Genomic DNA, 17,435 nt, shown 5'->3' with positions numbered 1-17,435 from the left:
AGAGAACACTGGTATGGAGTTTGGACTCTTAGCCACCTCCTGAAGAGGGCTAGCCACTCAGGTTGTAACAAACCAAGTCCTAATCACCACCAGAAAGGTTTGGGCAATAAATGTATCAGTGGTGCTCATATCTTGGGAATAAATATAAAAACTCCACTGCCACTGGCCAAGATTGACTGAGTCAACACAATCCAAAGGCCAAAACTGGGAGCCTCCTGGTTTGTGAGACTCAGTCCAGGAGTATAGGCTCTATCAGGAAGGCTGAATGCTCCCTTATCTTTTTCCCTCATACAGTCACAATTTTAATTATGAGAGTTTAAGTTTTAATACCACAGATGGTTTGCACTGTCACAAATTATTACATTAAATAACTAAAAACCCCACTTTCTGCAAAGCAAGGATTTTTTCCTGAAGCAAGTGCATGGTAATCATGAAATAAGATACAGATGGGTTGGTGGAGTGGGTGGTAAAGTGGCAGATGGATTTTAACATAGAGAAGTGTGAGATCATACATTTAGGGAGGTCAAACAATTACAGGGATTACAAAATAAATAGGAATATACTAAGAGGGGTAGATGAAGTGAGAGATCTTGGTGACAAGTACACAGGTCCCTGAAGGCAGCAGTTCAAGTAGACAAGGTTGTAAAGAAGGCATATGGAATGCTCTCTTTCACTGGCAGAGGTATAGAATGTAAAAGTAAGGATATAGTGTTGGAATTGTATAAAACACTGGTGAGACCACAACTGAAGTATTGTGTGCAGTTCTGGTCACCACATTACAGGAAGGACGTAATAACTCTGGAGAGAGTGCAGAGGAGGTTTACAAGAATGTTGCCAGAGTTAGAAAAGTGTAGCTACGAGGAGAGATTGGATAGGTTGGGGTTATTTTCCTTAGAACAAAGAAGGCTGAGAGGTGACTTGATTGAGGTGTACAAAATTATGAGTGGAATAGACTGAGTGGACAGGATAAAATTGTTTCCTTGGTGGAGAATTCTAGAACCAGGGGACATAGATTCAAGATAAGTGGCAGAAGGTGTAGGGGGGACATGAGGAAAAACTTTTTTACGCAGAGGGTAGTGGGTGTCTGGAATTCGCTGCCCAAGTTGGTGGTAGAGGCAGAAACTTTAAACTCTTTTAAAAAGTACCTGGATCTGCACCTAAAGTGCTGTAAGCTGCAGGGCTATGGGCCGGGTGCAGGAAGGAGGGATTATAAAGGGCACCTGGGTGTCCTCGGGCTGGCATGGACAAGATGGGCCGAATGGCCTCCTTCTGTTCTGTAACTTTTCTATGGTTCTAAGATAGCTATGAAACCGATCAGTATTTAATTCAGAAATCCAGCATTTTTATTCTTTAAGTTCATATGCCAAGTGGTCAGCAATGGTGTGCAAGTTAGTGTAACTGTTCAAGGGCTGGCCACAAATAGGCACAAAGGGCAAAATGGCCTCCTTCTGTGTTGTATAATTCACTGATTAGTCTATCACAATCATGTTGAAGGCCAACTGTGCTAAATTTTTGAACTTGGGCAATGTTGACAAAAATCTCACATCATTATATGGCCTTAAAGTTTCGCATGTGCAGTCCATGTTTTGTAAAGCAGCTGTTCCTGTAATACACGGTACCACACCCAGTTATCATCAATGTTACAAGTCTGAGCCACTTTCAACTCTTCAGTGTCTTCTCAATGGCCCGCATCTCCTCTTGGGTTAAAGGGGAAAGGTTGAATCCTTTGAGTTCAGGTTTTCCTAGAATAAGAGAATTAAGTTAAGAGAATCAGAATCATCAGCAAGAGTCACCATGCTATGATTAAATAATGAAGCAGGGACAAGCAAGACTGGTCCCAACTGGAAAGAAGTGAGACACAAGGAAAGAATCCCAAGCTGCACAGCTTTTAAAATAAATTTAAAAACCCATTTGCCAAGTGCTCAATTATGGTTAGTAAGTCAAAGAAGCTGGTTAAGAGGATTTTAATCAAGGAATAACAGTTTAGATAAAATAAACATTGGGCATTCATTCAAATAAAACAAGGGAAAGTAGGCAGGTCCAGGACAAATTTAAATTGAAAGGAGATTTAAAGAAGAGCTACTTTACTCCATTGTAAAAGTTTGAAATAATATGCCCAGCAGGGTTTTAGGAACAAAAACAGCTATTTACAATAATGAAATTTAGGGCACTAGAAGGTGAGCTTCAATTGACTGTCCTCATTCCAAACATTTATTTTCTTCTTTTTTAAAATGTAGGGTGTTAGCTGACCTCCCGCAAAAGGAGAAGCACTTGTATGGAGAGAAAGTAAGCAGCTTTGAAGGAAACATGCCATTGTGGCAAATCTGTTCCTCACTGAACACTTTCATATTTAAAGTGTTAAGAAGATGAGCAACAGGGTTCCCTCCCTCTTTGCCACCCAAGTCAATGTCAATTCCAGTGCCTCATCACTCCACTGGCTGAGATCAGCTAAATCAGAACAGGGTTGAAATGATTGAGGGCCATGGGCAGCTTTAGGTATACTTTACACACATAGAAAGTTAAAGAAACAGGTTAAAAAGTCACCTTGAGCCTCATTTAAACGATTGACTTTCACCTTCAGCTGATTATAAAGCTTACGTATCTCTTCATCCAACTGTTCTTGGTCTGAAATATCAAAATAATGCTTGGGTTAAACTAAGATAATTGTTCATATCAAATTATCACTTGTGGAAGAAGTTGATGAAATGAGACTTATGAAGATCAATTACAATAATAAGTCCCATATTCTTTTGTGTTCAGCCCAACCTGTCGTAACAATTCAATAGAATTTATAGTCAACACGCCATTTGGCCCAACTGTGCTATGATTCACACAGGCCTCCTCCCATTCTATCGGCATAGCTTTTTCCCCTAAACACAGACCAGCAATTGAGCCTGGATCCTGGACTTTATATGGTTCCATGGCATGTTAACCAATGGTTATAGGGTTTTTTTCTCTCCGGAGATTATTTTACTGAGGGCATCTTCAGGTTGTGCCTATGGATTAGTAGCAGTCTGTTCAATGGGGGATGCTGTTGATCGATGTTCACAACATATATTTTCCAGAAGGTGTCACTAGGTAGCCCTGTCCAGCTGAAATTTCTCTCCACTGGCTTAGAGCACTGAGACATATGAACTACTGTCATGGCTGAAAATCTGCCAACTCAAAGATCAGAAAATGATCTAGGTGTACTTTGCAGTGCTATATTCACAATTTGGAATCGTTACCTTTGCTTCTCATTTTAGTATAAAATACTGCCTTTGGGCTTTGCATGTTAGGTCAAAGCTCATTGACTATTTAAATTTCTAATCAGCTGGCTCCCTTTCTATCTCTTTCAGGTAATGTAATTCCTCTTAAAAGGTCTCTATCCAATTGACTCAACTACTCCATGTGGTATATTGATGACCTTGCACTCTCAATAGGCAAGAACCAGAATTTTGTTCCTTTAACCAAAAATGCCAACTATGGATCCAAACTGAAGCTGCTTACAAGGGCTTTTGATCTCATCCTAAACCTATAGATGATGGGGCCAGAAAGCGAATCTGAGAAAAAGAGGGTGTTAACGAGTTTTTCCAGGTAATTCTGTTTTTGTTTTGGATTTCCAGCATCCGCAGTAGCTTTTTGTTTTTATTTTTGACAACTTAAAACATGTTTCTCAAAAATGAAGCAAAATAAGAAAAAAAGGTCTGGAACATTTGGTACAGTAAAGTTGACTATATTTGGATTACTACTAAAGTAAACACATTTAATATGGTATTTTCTAACATTAACCTAATTTCTCCTCCATTAAGGCCTCAGTTCCTCTCCCACCAGATTTGGGAATTTTTCAAACAATGCAGTCAGATCACATAATTTAGCACAGTTGCCTACAACCCACATCAGATGGCGGATATCACTCAAACACAAGTTGTTTAAACGAACAAATACTTACCTTTCCGAATCATGTCCCTAGTTCTAGAAGTGGGAAATTTGATAAACATGTTTCCAAAACAAACCATCACGTTACCTGTAAAAGAGATAGTTAGAAATTCAAGTTAGGCAGAATGTCTTTTTGGTTTGATGGCAGCATCCTGTTAGTGGTGAATATTATTCATGCTGCTATTACATAGTGGCAGCGTGAAACAGCTAGCTTCACCTGTTGCTCAAATTTGATACACCTTGCCCTTCCAGAGTGATTTGAGGTAGACTTGGCACTTTTTAGGGCCAAAGGTGACAGCCTTGGGCCCGTTCATGAGTTTGCGCAATATACAGCGCAAAATGATCTGATTGGGGTAGCCATTAACCTGCAGGATGTCTTTGATGCGCCCTATTTCAGCATCAAGCTTGCATGGTGAGCAAATGGCTCAGGCCCTATTTATGAGGTTGCCGATATGGCCAATCTTGTGGCATGTGGAACTGCAAGAATCCCAATGCATGTCTTGACCAGTGAAAGTAGGCTTGCCTATCACACAAATGAGTAATGTGATAAATGAATTTCAGTGCCAATGAGATGCTAGATATGAAAGACATACATCCCAAAGACTGGTGGATTGTATCAAACAGCATGTCCCTTCTGCTGTTCAAAACAGGCAAGGTACAGACCAAAACAGTGTCCAACATTAGATGTGATTCGACAACATTTGCTAAATAATCCTCAGTATGATAAGAATTATGCTGACAACCAATTTAAGATAGTCAGTTGGGCTCACAGTGTGGCACATTTGCATGTACTGAAAGCTACATATATTAATACACAAGGCCCTGTTCTTTGCAGGCAGAAAGGATATGTACACACATTGCGCCTGTTTCAGCTAAACAAAATAAGTAACAGATGTTCGCTGATTCATTTCCCAGGGCAATGTCTTGACTAGAGTCAAGCTGCCTGGTTTAAATTTCAAACAATGCTTGGCAGTTAACTGTCAGTCACCATCAACTGGTGCATTCTCCATGGCAATGCATCTACCAATCAATCAGCACCCTCTTCTGATACAGTATAAATCTGTTATTTCCCTTGACATTGGCATTTTCTTGCGAAAGTGCAAGACGAAAGGCTTTGACAAATTGTCTTTTTTCTTAAAAATCCAGCGCAAATCTACTCAACTTGTGGAAAGTGAATTTCAGTGAGAGTTGGAATGATCAGCCCAGGTGGATTCGAATCAAAAACAGAAAATGAACAATGGGACCCTTTAGAGAGGTGATACATCAGGTATGTACTTAGCCATAACAAAAACAGAATTACCTGGAAAAACTCAGCAGGTCTGGCAGCATCGGTGGAGAAGAAAAGAGTCGACGTTTTGAGTCCTCACGACCCTTCAACAGAACTGAGTATAGTTAGGAGAGGGGTGAAATATAAGCTGGTTTAAGGTGTGGTGGGGGGGGAGGGGGAAGAGAGAGAGAAGTTGAGGTGGGGTGGTGTGGTCGTAGGGACAAGCAAGCAGTGATAGGAGCAGATAACCAAAAGATGTCACAGACAAAAGGATCAAAGAGGTGTTGAAGGTGGTGATATTATCTAAGAAAATGTGCTAATTAAGAATGGATGGCAGGACACTCAAGGTATAGCACTAGTGGGGGTGGGGTGGAAAGACTGACAAGGTATTAGTGGTAGATTTAAAAATAATGGAAATAGGTGGGGAAAGAAAAATCTATTTAAGTTATTGAAAAAAACAAAAGGGAGGGGGAAGAAACGGGGTGGGGATGGGGGGAGGGAGTTTAAGATCTAAAGTTGTTGAATTCAATATTCAGCCCGGAAGGCTGTAAAGTGCCTAGTCGGAAGATGAGGTGCTGTTCCTCCAGTTTGCGTTGGGCTTCACTGGAACAATGCAGCAGGCCAAGGACAGACATGTGGGCAAGAGAGCAGGGTGGAGTGTTAAAATGGCAAGCGACAGGGAGGTTTGGGTCTTTCTTGCGGACAGACCGCAGGTGTTCTACAAAGCGGTTGTCCAGTTTGCGTTTGGTCTCTCCAATGTAGAGGAGACCGCATTGGGAGCAACAAATGCAGTAGACTAAGTTAGGGGAAATGCAAGTGAAATGCTGCTTCACTTGAAAGGAGTGTTTGGGCCCTTGGACGGTGAGGAGAGAGGAAGTGAAGGGGCAGGTGTTGCATCTTCTGCGTGGGCATGGGGAGGTGCCATAGGTGGGGGTTGAGGAGTAGAGGGTGATAGAGGAGTGGACCAGGGTGTCCCCCCTACGGAATGCCGCCGGGGGGTGGGGGGGGGGGTGGGGGTGAAGGGAAGATGTGTTTGGTGGTGGCATCATGCTGGAGTTGGTGGAAATGGCGGAGGATGATCCTTTGAATGCGGAGGCTGGTGGGGTGATAAGTGAGGACAAGGGGGACCCTATCATGTTTCTGGGAGGGAGGAGAAGGCGTGCGGATGCGCGGGAGATGGGCCGGACACGGTTGAGGGCCCTGTCAACGACCGCGGGTGGAAAACCTCGGTTAAGGAAGAAGGAGGACATGTCAGAGGAACTGTTTTTGAAGGTAGCGTCATCAGAACAGATGCGGCGGAGGCGAAGGAACTGAGAGAATGGGATGGAGTCCTTACAGGAAGCGGGGTGTGAGGAGCTGTAGTCGAGGTAGCTGTGGGAGTCGGTAGGCTTGTAATGGATATTGGTGGACAGTCTATCGTCAGAAATTGAGACAGAGAGGTCAAGGAAGGGATGGGAAGTGTCAGAGATGGACCATGTGAAAATGATGGAGGGGTGGAGATTGGAAGCAAAATTAATAAATTTTTCCAGGTCCCGACGAGAGCATGAAGCAGCACCAAAGTAATCATCGATGTACCGGAGAAAGAGTTGTGGGAGGGGGCCGGAGTAGGACTGGAACAAGGAATGTTCCACATACCCCATAAAGAGACAGGCATAGCTGGGGCCCATGCGGGTACCCATAGCCACACCTTTTATTTGGAGGAAGTGAGAGGAGTTAAAGGTTTCTGTGTTTTGCTTCCAATCTTCACTAGAGCTGTACCTTGAGTGTCCTGCCATCCATTCTTAATTAGCACATTTTCTTAGATAATATCACCAACTTCAACACCTCTTTGATCCTTTTGTCTGTGACATCTTTTGATTATCTGCTCCTATCACTGCTTGCTTGTCCCTACAACCACCGCCCCCCCTCAACTTCTCTCTCCACCCCCCCACCTTAAACCAGCTTATATTTCACCCCTCTCCTAACTATACTCAGTTCTGTTGAAGGGTCGTGAGGACTCGAAATGTCGACTCTTTTCTTCTCCACCGATGCTGCCAGACCTGCTGAGTTTTTCCAGGTAATTCTGTTTTTGTTTTGGATTTCCAGCATCCGCAGTAGTTTTTTGTTTTTATCTATGTATGGAAAGGACAGATTTCCAAAGATAGAAATCCCTGGATGTTTTCAGGTAGAGGTTAAAAAGAAACAGAAAAAGGGATTTTTGATAAATATTAAAAAAGGGTAGTCAAAGGGAGGGTGCAGCCAATTACGAACAAAAAAATCTTGGAGGCAGATGGCATAGCTGAGGTGTTAAGTGAGCGCTTTGCATCCATCTTCACTAAAGAAGTCACAATAAAAAAGGGGGAGATGGTAGGGAAATTGGAAAGGATAAAAGTAGATAAGGTGAAGAAACAAGAAAGACTGGCAACATAATGAAAAATATCATCTGGTCCGATAAAATGCTTCTAGGTTACTGAGGGAAGTTAAGGGTGGAAATCGTGAAAACAGGGGACGACTTCAGTTAAAAAAAAAGAGAAAGTAGAGAACTTTTTCTAGTTCTGATAATATGTCATCAACCTGAAACATTTGGGCTGGATTTTGAACGTGGGATCAGGAACTTGATACTTGTATAAATTCCTGGTACCAACCCTGCACATGGTCTGCGTCACATTTGTGAGGCGATCTTAAAATGCAAGTGGCCTAATTGGCCAGGTGGCAGCTGGACACCCAATTAGAAGTACTGAGCTCCTCCAGGAGGCAGGAGCTGCCTGCCCGGCACCAGCAGCAACATTAGATGGTAGCCTGCTGCTTGCCAATTGGAGCAGGCAGCTCCTCAAAGTGCAAATGGCCATGGTAGAGACAGGTAGGAGCTGCACACGTGCAGATGCTTGCTGGACCCAGCGATTAAATTTAAAAAGCCATGCAGAGCAAGTTATTCAAGCCATGTGGTAAACTTGACAACTCTTTGGGTTCACTGGAAAAAATTATCCAAAATCTCATTCTGTTTCAGGCAGGCCTTTAAGCTGCTAAGGAGCTTATGGGGCAGTTAATAGGAGGCAAGTGCTTTGCCTGCTCTTCCCTCCCATTGATGGCCAATTGAAAATTCAAGTCTGTCCCGGGGGCGTTGGGGTCCCAACGTGACTTCTGGGACTGTGATTTTCAACGGCTAACTGCATTGGTTCACGATCCATGGCCTTTTGAAAATCCCAGCTATTAAATCTGTTTAAATGCTGCCAGGCCTGTTAAATATTTACAACATTTTCTATTTTTATTTTAGATTTTAAGAATCTGCAATTATTTGCTTTTGTATTTTATACTAGAGCAAGTGTAGTTGGTCTCTGTTGAAGGGTCATGAGGACTCGAAACGTCAACTCTTTTCTTCTCCGCCGATGCTGCCAGACCTGCTGAGTTTTTCCAGGTAATTCTGTTTTTGTCCTTAGTACAGGGAAGGTTAAGGAGAAAATTTGATTGAGGTGTTCAAATTCAGGAAGGGTTTGGATAGAGTAAATAAAGGAGAACTGTTTCCAGTGGCAGAAGGATCAGTGACGAGAGGACATAGGAAGTTGGATAAATTGTTTATATAAATAGCATAGCTCCTTCAAAGAGCCAACAATGGGCTGTTTGGCCTCCTTTTGTTCTGCATCATTTTATGGCTCTTTGAGCTGGAATACCTTCACCACAGACTACAGCAGTTCAAGAACGTGGCTCACCATCACCCTCTCAAGGTGCAAATGGGAATGGACAATAAATGCCAGTCTTTCCAGCAAAGCCCAACTCCTGATAATGAATTTTGTTAAATTATACAAACACTTTAACACTTTTCTTCTTTTCTATGAGCACTCTCAATTCTGACAGGAGAGTCTCATTCCAACCATTCTTTCAATCCATTGTTTAGTGGTTGGTATTCATACCAGATTGCTCCGTGCTGTTTTGTAACGCTCTTAGTGCTTCACGGTTCCGATTTCTCTTCACATCCAGATCAACAATCTGAAATTAACCAGATAAAAATACAAAAGTTAGGCACAACGCTTTGTGCCCATATCCTTTGTACCTCATGGTACCAATCTTAGAAACCAAATACACTTCTTCACCTTGATTATTAAAAATACTTGGAATTGTCCAATTCAATATTGACCAGTAAACCATGTGGAAAGTTTGCTAAGTTCAAGAGAATTTGTAAGAGAAAAGGTTTGATTGAACTGTAATAGGAACATGGGAATTGCTAGATGATAGAAGTCCAAGGTCCATATGGTTCGCCTTCAACAATCCTGGTGGTCACACATACAACAATGTGAAAGCGTTGACTAATCATAACAATGAATATCAATCCACAACACACCCAGACATGAGGAACAACCCCACCTTTAGGAACCATAGGTTTAAAGCCACTTGTTCCTCTTAAACCTGTTACACTTTATCACAAAAATCTGCAAATTATTTTCAGATGATCCTTCCCTTTTTCCAAGCTCACTAAACCACACAAGCACATGCGCACGCACACACACGCAATACTAGACATGTGATCACTAGACTTATTTAGTGCACTGGTACCCAACACAGGCAAGAAAAAAAATGTAGGGGGACAGGACAACTAAAAATGCAAAGAATTTTTTTATAAGGTGAGATTTTTGAAGACTCTTACCTGCCCTCTGAAATGGCCTAGCAAGGCATTCAGTTGTATCAAACCGCTACAAAAAAGTCTAAAAATAAAACTGAATGGGCCATCATCGATCCTGGCACTGGAAATAAAAGGTATTACAGCCCAGTTGACCATGCGAAGTCCTCATTACTAACATCTGGGGACCTGTCCCACAGATCTGTCAAGCAACGCGTCTTATTCACCAAATCATACCTTTTAGCTTTTCCATCACCATCCTGGGTACATTCTAACCCATCGACAGGATAGACCAACTAGAGATGACAGCACAATGGTTTAAAGTTGGGAGTCCTCAACATTGACTCCAGACCCCATGAAGTCTCATGACATTAGATAAAACACGGGCAAGGAAAAATATTGTCCTCCCTTAACTGACAAATCAGTGCTCCTCCAGTTTGAACACTACTTGGAAGAAACGCTGTGGTAGCAAAGGCACAGAATATACTCTGGAAGGTGGTGAGGGACCACAATATCCATCACCAAGAGTGGTTCAGTAGCACCAATAATCACCAAGGACTGAAGGACATAGCTGCCATATTGGCTCTACGACATATGGTGGGAGAACCTAGAAGGAGAGAAAAGCCTACTTGACCTTGTCCTCACCATCCTACCTGCCACCTACCCATGGCCGTATTGGTAGGAGTTGTTTTTCCACCCAAATCCGTGACTGCGGCAACGATAAACTACCCACCATCCCCCCAACCTCTCCTTGACCCGTCTGGAACGTTTAATTCAGTTGATCACACCATCCTCCTTCAATGCCTCTCGAGTTGTCCAGCCAGGTGGGATTTCAATCACCTGGTTCCATTCTTATCTATCTAATCAAAGCCAACGAATCACTTGCAATAGCTTCTCTTCCTGCTCCAGCATCATAAGCCCTGATATCCCCTAAGGTCCTTGTCTTTGGAGACACCATCTGAATTAACTACGATTAATTTTCACAAGTATGCTGACGACACCCAGCTCTACCTCACCATCACCTCTCTTGACCTCCACTGTCTACAAATTATTGGGCTGTTGGTCTGACATCCAGTACTGAATGAACAGAAATTTCCTCCAATTAAATACTGGGAAGACCAAAGCCATTGTCTTTGGTTCCTGACAAACTCTGCACCGTCCCTCTCCCTGGCAATTATCTGAGGCTTAATCATGGGTTTCATAGAAATTCAAATCACATGGCTCTGCACACCCTTTGACAGGAGACTGTGCCAAAGGTCGTAGGGAAAATCTTGATGCACTCAACTACTGTCAGGCAGAACTACTCAGTTGAATGAGGACAACATTCGTGGAACAGCTTAATAGTTGTCTGTGTGCTCTGTCTCAGCTCCTTTACCATTACTATGTCGACACCAATGACGCTTCACGCCTGGCTCTGATAAACCAGTTCACAATCAAAATGCTTTCCTTTACAGTGTTGATAGACTGTTAGCAACCTCGGCATAATATTTAATTTTAAGATGAGCTTCCAACCAGACTACCTATTTCTACCTCTAACATCACTTGACTCTGCCCTTGCTGCTGAAATGCTCGCCATGCCTTTATTACCTTACAGAATGCACTGCAGCAATTCATCAAGGCTTTGACAGCACTTTCCAAACCCATGATCTCTACTAACTAGAAGAACAAGGGCAGCAGGCGCATGGGTATATCACTACCTGCAAATTCTCCAAGTCATGCAACAATCTGACTTGGAAATAAATAGCCATTCTTTCATTGTAGCTGAGTCAAAATCCTGGAAATCCTACCTACACTACTGTAGATGTACCTACACCAAACAGACTGCAGTAGTTCAAAAAGGCAGCGCGCCACCACCTCCCAAGGACAATTGGGCATGGACAATAAATGCTGGCTATGCCAGCAACACTCACATCCCATGAATGAACAAAAAAAAAAATTTAAAAAGGGATTGGATAGCCAGGCAAAGCCCCTTTGGGGGGAAATGATCATTGATACTAGGATCAATGACTGAATGATGCATTCTTGATGGTGAAGCAGAGGGTGTGTGGAACAAGCAGTAATCCTGAACCAGAGGAATAAAGTGCGAGTGCTATGACATCTAGCTGGAGAAGATCATTAAGATAAGGTGTACAAAGAGCATAGTGGGATTGGAACACAAGGATGCAATTTTTAAAGTACAGAATAGGGACATGGAGCCAGTGAAACCTGATGAGGATGGAGCCCATCTAGAAATCAAAGGTCTGCAAGCAACCTGCAGGTCAGAATCAGCTTTAACATCACTTTCTGGGGCATGGGTGGAGCAAGATAAGGAAGGTGAACTGTTTATATAAGAGTTAGTGTCAGAAGACATGGAGGAGTTGACTAGAGGCACAGTCAAAGATGGATTCTCAGCAGGCTTTTGAAATGGGTTGGAGCAGCAAGGCAGAAAGGTTTCAGATAACTGAAAGATCATAGCTATGAGTTCTGCTGCAGAGAACTCAGATGTGGTCACATACAGGAAAGTGCTGATAGGCATGCACATCAAGATGCTGGGTGCACCAGCTGGCCTGCCAGACAGCCTCACATCACTGTCAAGGAGCACAGGGGAGTCTGTCTCCAAATTGGTAGAGCCCTCAGAGCTTGCTATCTCCGCAGCTCCTGCTCCATCTCCCTGTCATGTTGCAGACCCAGAGGTACTGCTGTCCCCATACCTTTTGCAGGCATTGAGAGGACAGGCCACCTACTGGCTTGCCATCCTTGGGAGGTTTGCAACAACCTCTGGGAAATCCAGAAACTCAGCACAACACCTCTAAAAATACTTGAGTATACTTCCAGGTACTTTTCAGTGGCAGAAGTTCTTCAAAATTAACATATCTGCAAGTTTTTAAGATGTTTGTGTGCATATAGGCTGGAACACAGGAGGCTACAGCAGTTGTAGGCCACAAGGTTACTTAAAGATGGTGGGCAAACAAAGGTCGACAGTGGTAGCATGTTACAGCTCACTCGGAGTCCAAGTTGCTGAACAACATGCACTTTTACATCTATGTTGTAGTCTGGAGTTATGGATAGTGACGGTAGAGGCTCCAGCTTTCTTTCTATCACATGGCTGACCAGGAATCTCTCCCACTCTCACTGCCTGCCACTGGTGTGTGTTGGAAGGATTTCAGGTTGATACTGAACCTGTTTGGCCATGTTATGAATGTGCCTTCCTTGGCCATCAAGTCTTGGCATAGGACTTGAACCTGGAGTTTCTGGCACAGAGGCATTACCCACTGCACCACTAGACCTCCAAAGACAGCAGTCCCAGCAGAGAACTTTTATGCTCCAATTAAATCAGCAAATGGAAACACACCAGTTACAGTCCAAAGGACTATACTAAGTGCTTACGCATAGTACTCAGCTGCACTGGGAAGCTGGACAGCATAGCTAGTCAATACTAAGTGTGGCTCAGTGTTTCAACATGCAAATAAATTTCCATTTTAAAGGTCATTTAATGGTTAAGACCCAGCATGATGCATTCCATTTAGTGCCAAAAACCAAAACTTTATGAAGAAATGTTTATCATGTTTTTCCCCTAGAATATAACCCTTGAAATAAATGTAGACACAGAGATTACATATACATTCTCATGAAGATTTATGCAACAACAACATATTTATATAGCGCCTTTAACGTAATAAAATGTCCCAAGATTCATCACAGGGGCATTATAAAACAAATACTACACCAAGCCACATGAGGAGGTATTAAGGCGAATGAGCAAAAGTTTGATCAAAGAGGTAGGGTTTAAAGGAGGAAAGTGAAGTAGAGAAACAGAAAGCGTTAGAAGGGAATTCTGGGCTTCAGCTGCTGAAGGAACAGCTCCCCAGTGGTGGAGCAATTAGAATTAGGGATGCTTAAAAGGCCAGAATTAGAGGAGCACAGATATCTCGGAGGGTTATAGCACTGGAAAAGATTACAGAGATAGAGACGGGGTGGAGGCATGAGGCCGAAAAGGGATTTGAAAACAAGGATGAGAATTTTTTTTAAAAAGGCAGTACTTAACAAGGAGTCAGCAAGCTCAGGGGTGATGAGAGTAGGTTATAGGCAGCAGAGTTTTGCGTAATCTCAAGTCTACAAAGCGTATAATAGTGGGAGGCAGGCCAGGATGAGGGTTTCAGTAACAGATGAGCTGAGGCAGTGTCGAAGCTATGGAGGTGGAGATAGGCAGTCTTCATGACAGTGCAGATGTGTGGTTGAAGGCTCATCTCAGGGTCAAATGTGACTGCGGTGTAAACAGTCTGGTTCAGTCTCTGAAAGTTACCAGGGAGGGGGATGGAGAATGTAGCAAGGGAGCGGAGTTTGTAGCAGGGACCAAAGACATTGGTTTCAGTTTTCCCAATATTTAATTGGATGCAATTTCCACTCATCTAGTACTGGGTGTCAGTTAAGTAGTCTGATAATTTAGAGACACTGGAGGGGTCGAGAGGAGTGTTGAGAAGATAGAGCTGGATGTTGTCAGCGTAATTGTGAAAACTGATGTGTTTTCGGATAATGTCACATGGGGCAGCATGTAGTAGGAGGGGGTTGAGGATGGATCCTCCAGGAACACCAGAGGTAATTGTAACAGGTAGGAAGAAAGGCAATTGCTGGCAATTCTCTGACTACAATCAGGAAAACAGGCCTGGAATCAGGAGAGTACTATCCTAGCCACCTGGAAGACAGTGGAGAGATCACCTGTGTTGAAAGCCACAGACAAGTCAAGAAAGTTGAAGATAGTTTACCTTACTTACAGTCATACACATTATCATTTAGTGATTTTGATAAGAACCATTTTGGAACTGTGACAGGGACAAAACATGATCAGCCCAGAAAAAAAGGCACCAAATTGGGAGGTGATAGCATGTTCAAGAATTTACGAGGAAAGGAAGATTGGAGATGGGGCAGTAGTCTAAGGACATTGGGGTCAAGAGTTGAGGGTGATGACTGCAGACTTTAAGGAGGGACAGAACCAGAGGAGAGAACACCATTAACATTGTCAATTAACATGGGGCCAGGAAGTTCAGTAGGAAGGTTCAACAGTTTAGTTGGAATAGGGTTGAAAGGAGGTGGATCTCATGGATGAGTTTGGAGAGGTGATGAAGGCAGGTGAGAGAAACTGGAGAAGAAAGCAAATTCAGGGCTGGGGGGGTTTAAAGGAAGGGAATTAGTGAACTAGATGGGTTTTTACAACAATCAATGATAACTTAATGGCCACCATTACTGGCACTAGCTTTCAATTTCAGATTTATTAACTGGATTTAAATTCCGCCAATTGCCATGGTGGATTTGAACCCATGTCCTCAGATCATTAGCCTGGGCCTCTGGATTACTAGGCTTGACTAGATAAAAAAAAAGCAGAGAAAAATCCTATTCCTGAGCCAGATTATGGCAGCTGGCTTTGGGAGTGATGGACAGCGAATGGCTTATTGAATTTACAGCCCAGGACACCACTCAGCCCATTGCCTCAGTGCTCCCAGGGCAGTCGGCAAAAGAGAAGAGAAATGTCACGCTGGTGCAGTGGATGCTGCTCTCTAGAGTGTGGGGCCAACAATGCTGGGAGCTTTTTAACCTTACATTTGTGGGCACAAACACATGTGGGCACAAACACATGTGGAGATATTCTGCTGCCCAGAGCAATGACACTTGATGAAGCACAGGTTCTAGGATCATCACCAGGCGCAATGGGAACCAGTTCAATAGCGGACACTGTGATCCGCGTCAAACCCGAGCCGTCATACTACCTGCTGTTTATCGGCCAACAAACTCTCCACCAACTCCTCCACTTCAGTCAGGTAGCTCATCACCACCTCTGGCTTCCGCGCCATCTTCACACTGGAATCAGCCCTTCCGATAGTGACCACTCAGAGAACTGTCAATCAGCTGCATCCTCCTATTTTATTGGCAGGCTGATCCGCAACTGCTATATGATTGGCGGTTGTCATGTCAATCAATGGTAGCCCAGCCTCCAGCTGTGACGGTAGTGGCCATCCGCGCGGCCTTCTGGGAGCCGTAGTCCTTGCTGGGCAGATTCCCTCACTAAATACTGATATTGCAAGATAGGATTCCTCCCAATTGGTCCATTTCGGTGTTCATGAGCCACACGGACCTCCTGCCACCCTTTAATCCCTTGCGCCTCATGTGTTTATCTATCTTCCCTTAGTCACCTCAACTACTCCATGTGGTGGCAAGTTCCTCATTTTAACCACTCTATTTACAGTACTCCCAAGTGCAATCTAACTAACCTTCAAAAAGCTTCAGAAGCAACATAACTTATCTGCTTTTCAATTTTATCCTTTAAGAAACAAATTCCTGTTCTTGTTTTATTTATGGACTTATTAACCTGATTCGTTACTTTTAATGATTTTTGTATCTGAATCCTCAATGCCTCTGCTCCTCTAATCCATTTGGATACTATTTTTCCAAGTAGTATGCGGTCTCCTTATTCTTCCTCCCTAAAGGTACCAACTCACACCTATCAATGTTCAATACAGATTTAGCACAACGTTCCTATTTTTCAATTCTATCCCTCTAGAAATAAAGCCTAGTGCTTGGTTTGCTTTTTTATGGCCTTGCTAACCTGTGGCACAATGTTTAGCAATTGGTGTGTTTATACTCCAATATCCTTTTCTTCCTCTACCCCACCTAGACTTGTACCCTCCAAGTAATAACCTCCTAATTCTTCCTACCAAATTATACTACCTCACATTACATAGCCACTCTGCAAGGTTATTGATGTATTCTTGTATTTCATTGCAGTCCTCCTATGTTTTAAATACATTTCCTAATTTGGTGTCATTTGCAAAGGTAAGGTTCTTTGCACTTTTCATTCTGCAATTGTGTAGGGCCTTAGTAAGACTATACCTGGAGTGCTATGAGGAGAGATTGAGTAGCTAGGCCTGCATTCCCTAGAATTTAGAATAATGAGAGGTGGTCCCACTGAAACATATACAACTCTTAAGAGGTTTGACATGATAGCTGGGAGGATGGCTTCCTTGGCTGGTGAGCCTAAAACAGCCTCAGAATAAGGGGTTGGCCATTTCGGACTGAGATGGAATAAAAACAGAAAATGCTGGAAAACCTCGGCAGATCTAGCTGCATCTGTGGACAGAGAAACTGAGTTTGAGGCATTCCAGAGGGCATTGGATGATTATTTAAATAGAAACAATGTGCAGGGTTATGGGGAAAAGGCAGGAGATTGGCACTAAGTTAAAATGCTCAGAGAGCACGGTGGGCTGAATGACCGTAAAAATTCTGTGATTCTGTGATCGTTTTGAGTCCAATGTGACTTCTTCAGAAGGATTGAAATGAACTTGCACAGAAAAAATGTCTTTATTCAAAGGGCTGTGAATCTTTGGAAATCTATCCCAGACGGTTGTGGATGCCCAGTTCTTGAGCATATTCAATACACAGATTGATAGATTATTGGGTACTAAGAGAACCAAAGGATGTGGGGAGAGCGTGGGAAGGTAGAGTTGAGGTAGAAGATCAGCCAAGATCGCATTGAATGGCGCAGCAGGCTTCAAGGGCTAGGTAACCTACTCTAGCTCCTATTTCTTAAGTTCTTATGTTCAGTTCATGATACTGTGAGGTGACTACATCTCCCAGAGGGCACGGGGATAGACACGTTATAAAAATGCTGGCCGAAGGAGGCGCTTCTCT

The 17,435-nt window shown here is 43.1% G+C and overlaps 1 protein-coding gene across 1 annotated transcript; it reads right to left on the bottom strand.

Moving 5' to 3' along the window:
* Nucleotides 1–1,320: 1,320 nt before the first annotated feature.
* Nucleotides 1,321–15,655, bottom strand: pdrg1 (p53 and DNA-damage regulated 1). The gene is made up of 5 exons (XM_078555438.1): nt 15,518–15,655; nt 9,073–9,148; nt 3,932–4,006; nt 2,545–2,625; nt 1,321–1,742 (listed from the first exon to the last, which is right to left on the bottom strand). The coding sequence occupies exons 1-5, from the start codon at nt 15,599–15,601 to the stop codon at nt 1,660–1,662; spliced, it is 399 nt and encodes a 132-aa protein (XP_078411564.1). The 5' UTR covers nt 15,602–15,655; the 3' UTR covers nt 1,321–1,659.
* Nucleotides 15,656–17,435: the final 1,780 nt, after the last annotated feature.

The sequence above is a fragment of the Cetorhinus maximus genome, chromosome 13 (genome assembly GCF_964194155.1).
Source record: "Cetorhinus maximus chromosome 13, sCetMax3.hap1.1, whole genome shotgun sequence".
NCBI classification, from domain to species: domain Eukaryota; kingdom Metazoa; phylum Chordata; class Chondrichthyes; order Lamniformes; family Cetorhinidae; genus Cetorhinus; species Cetorhinus maximus.
Note: the sequence above shows the minus strand (reverse complement) of the source record. Positions and strands in the feature narration are given on the sequence as shown.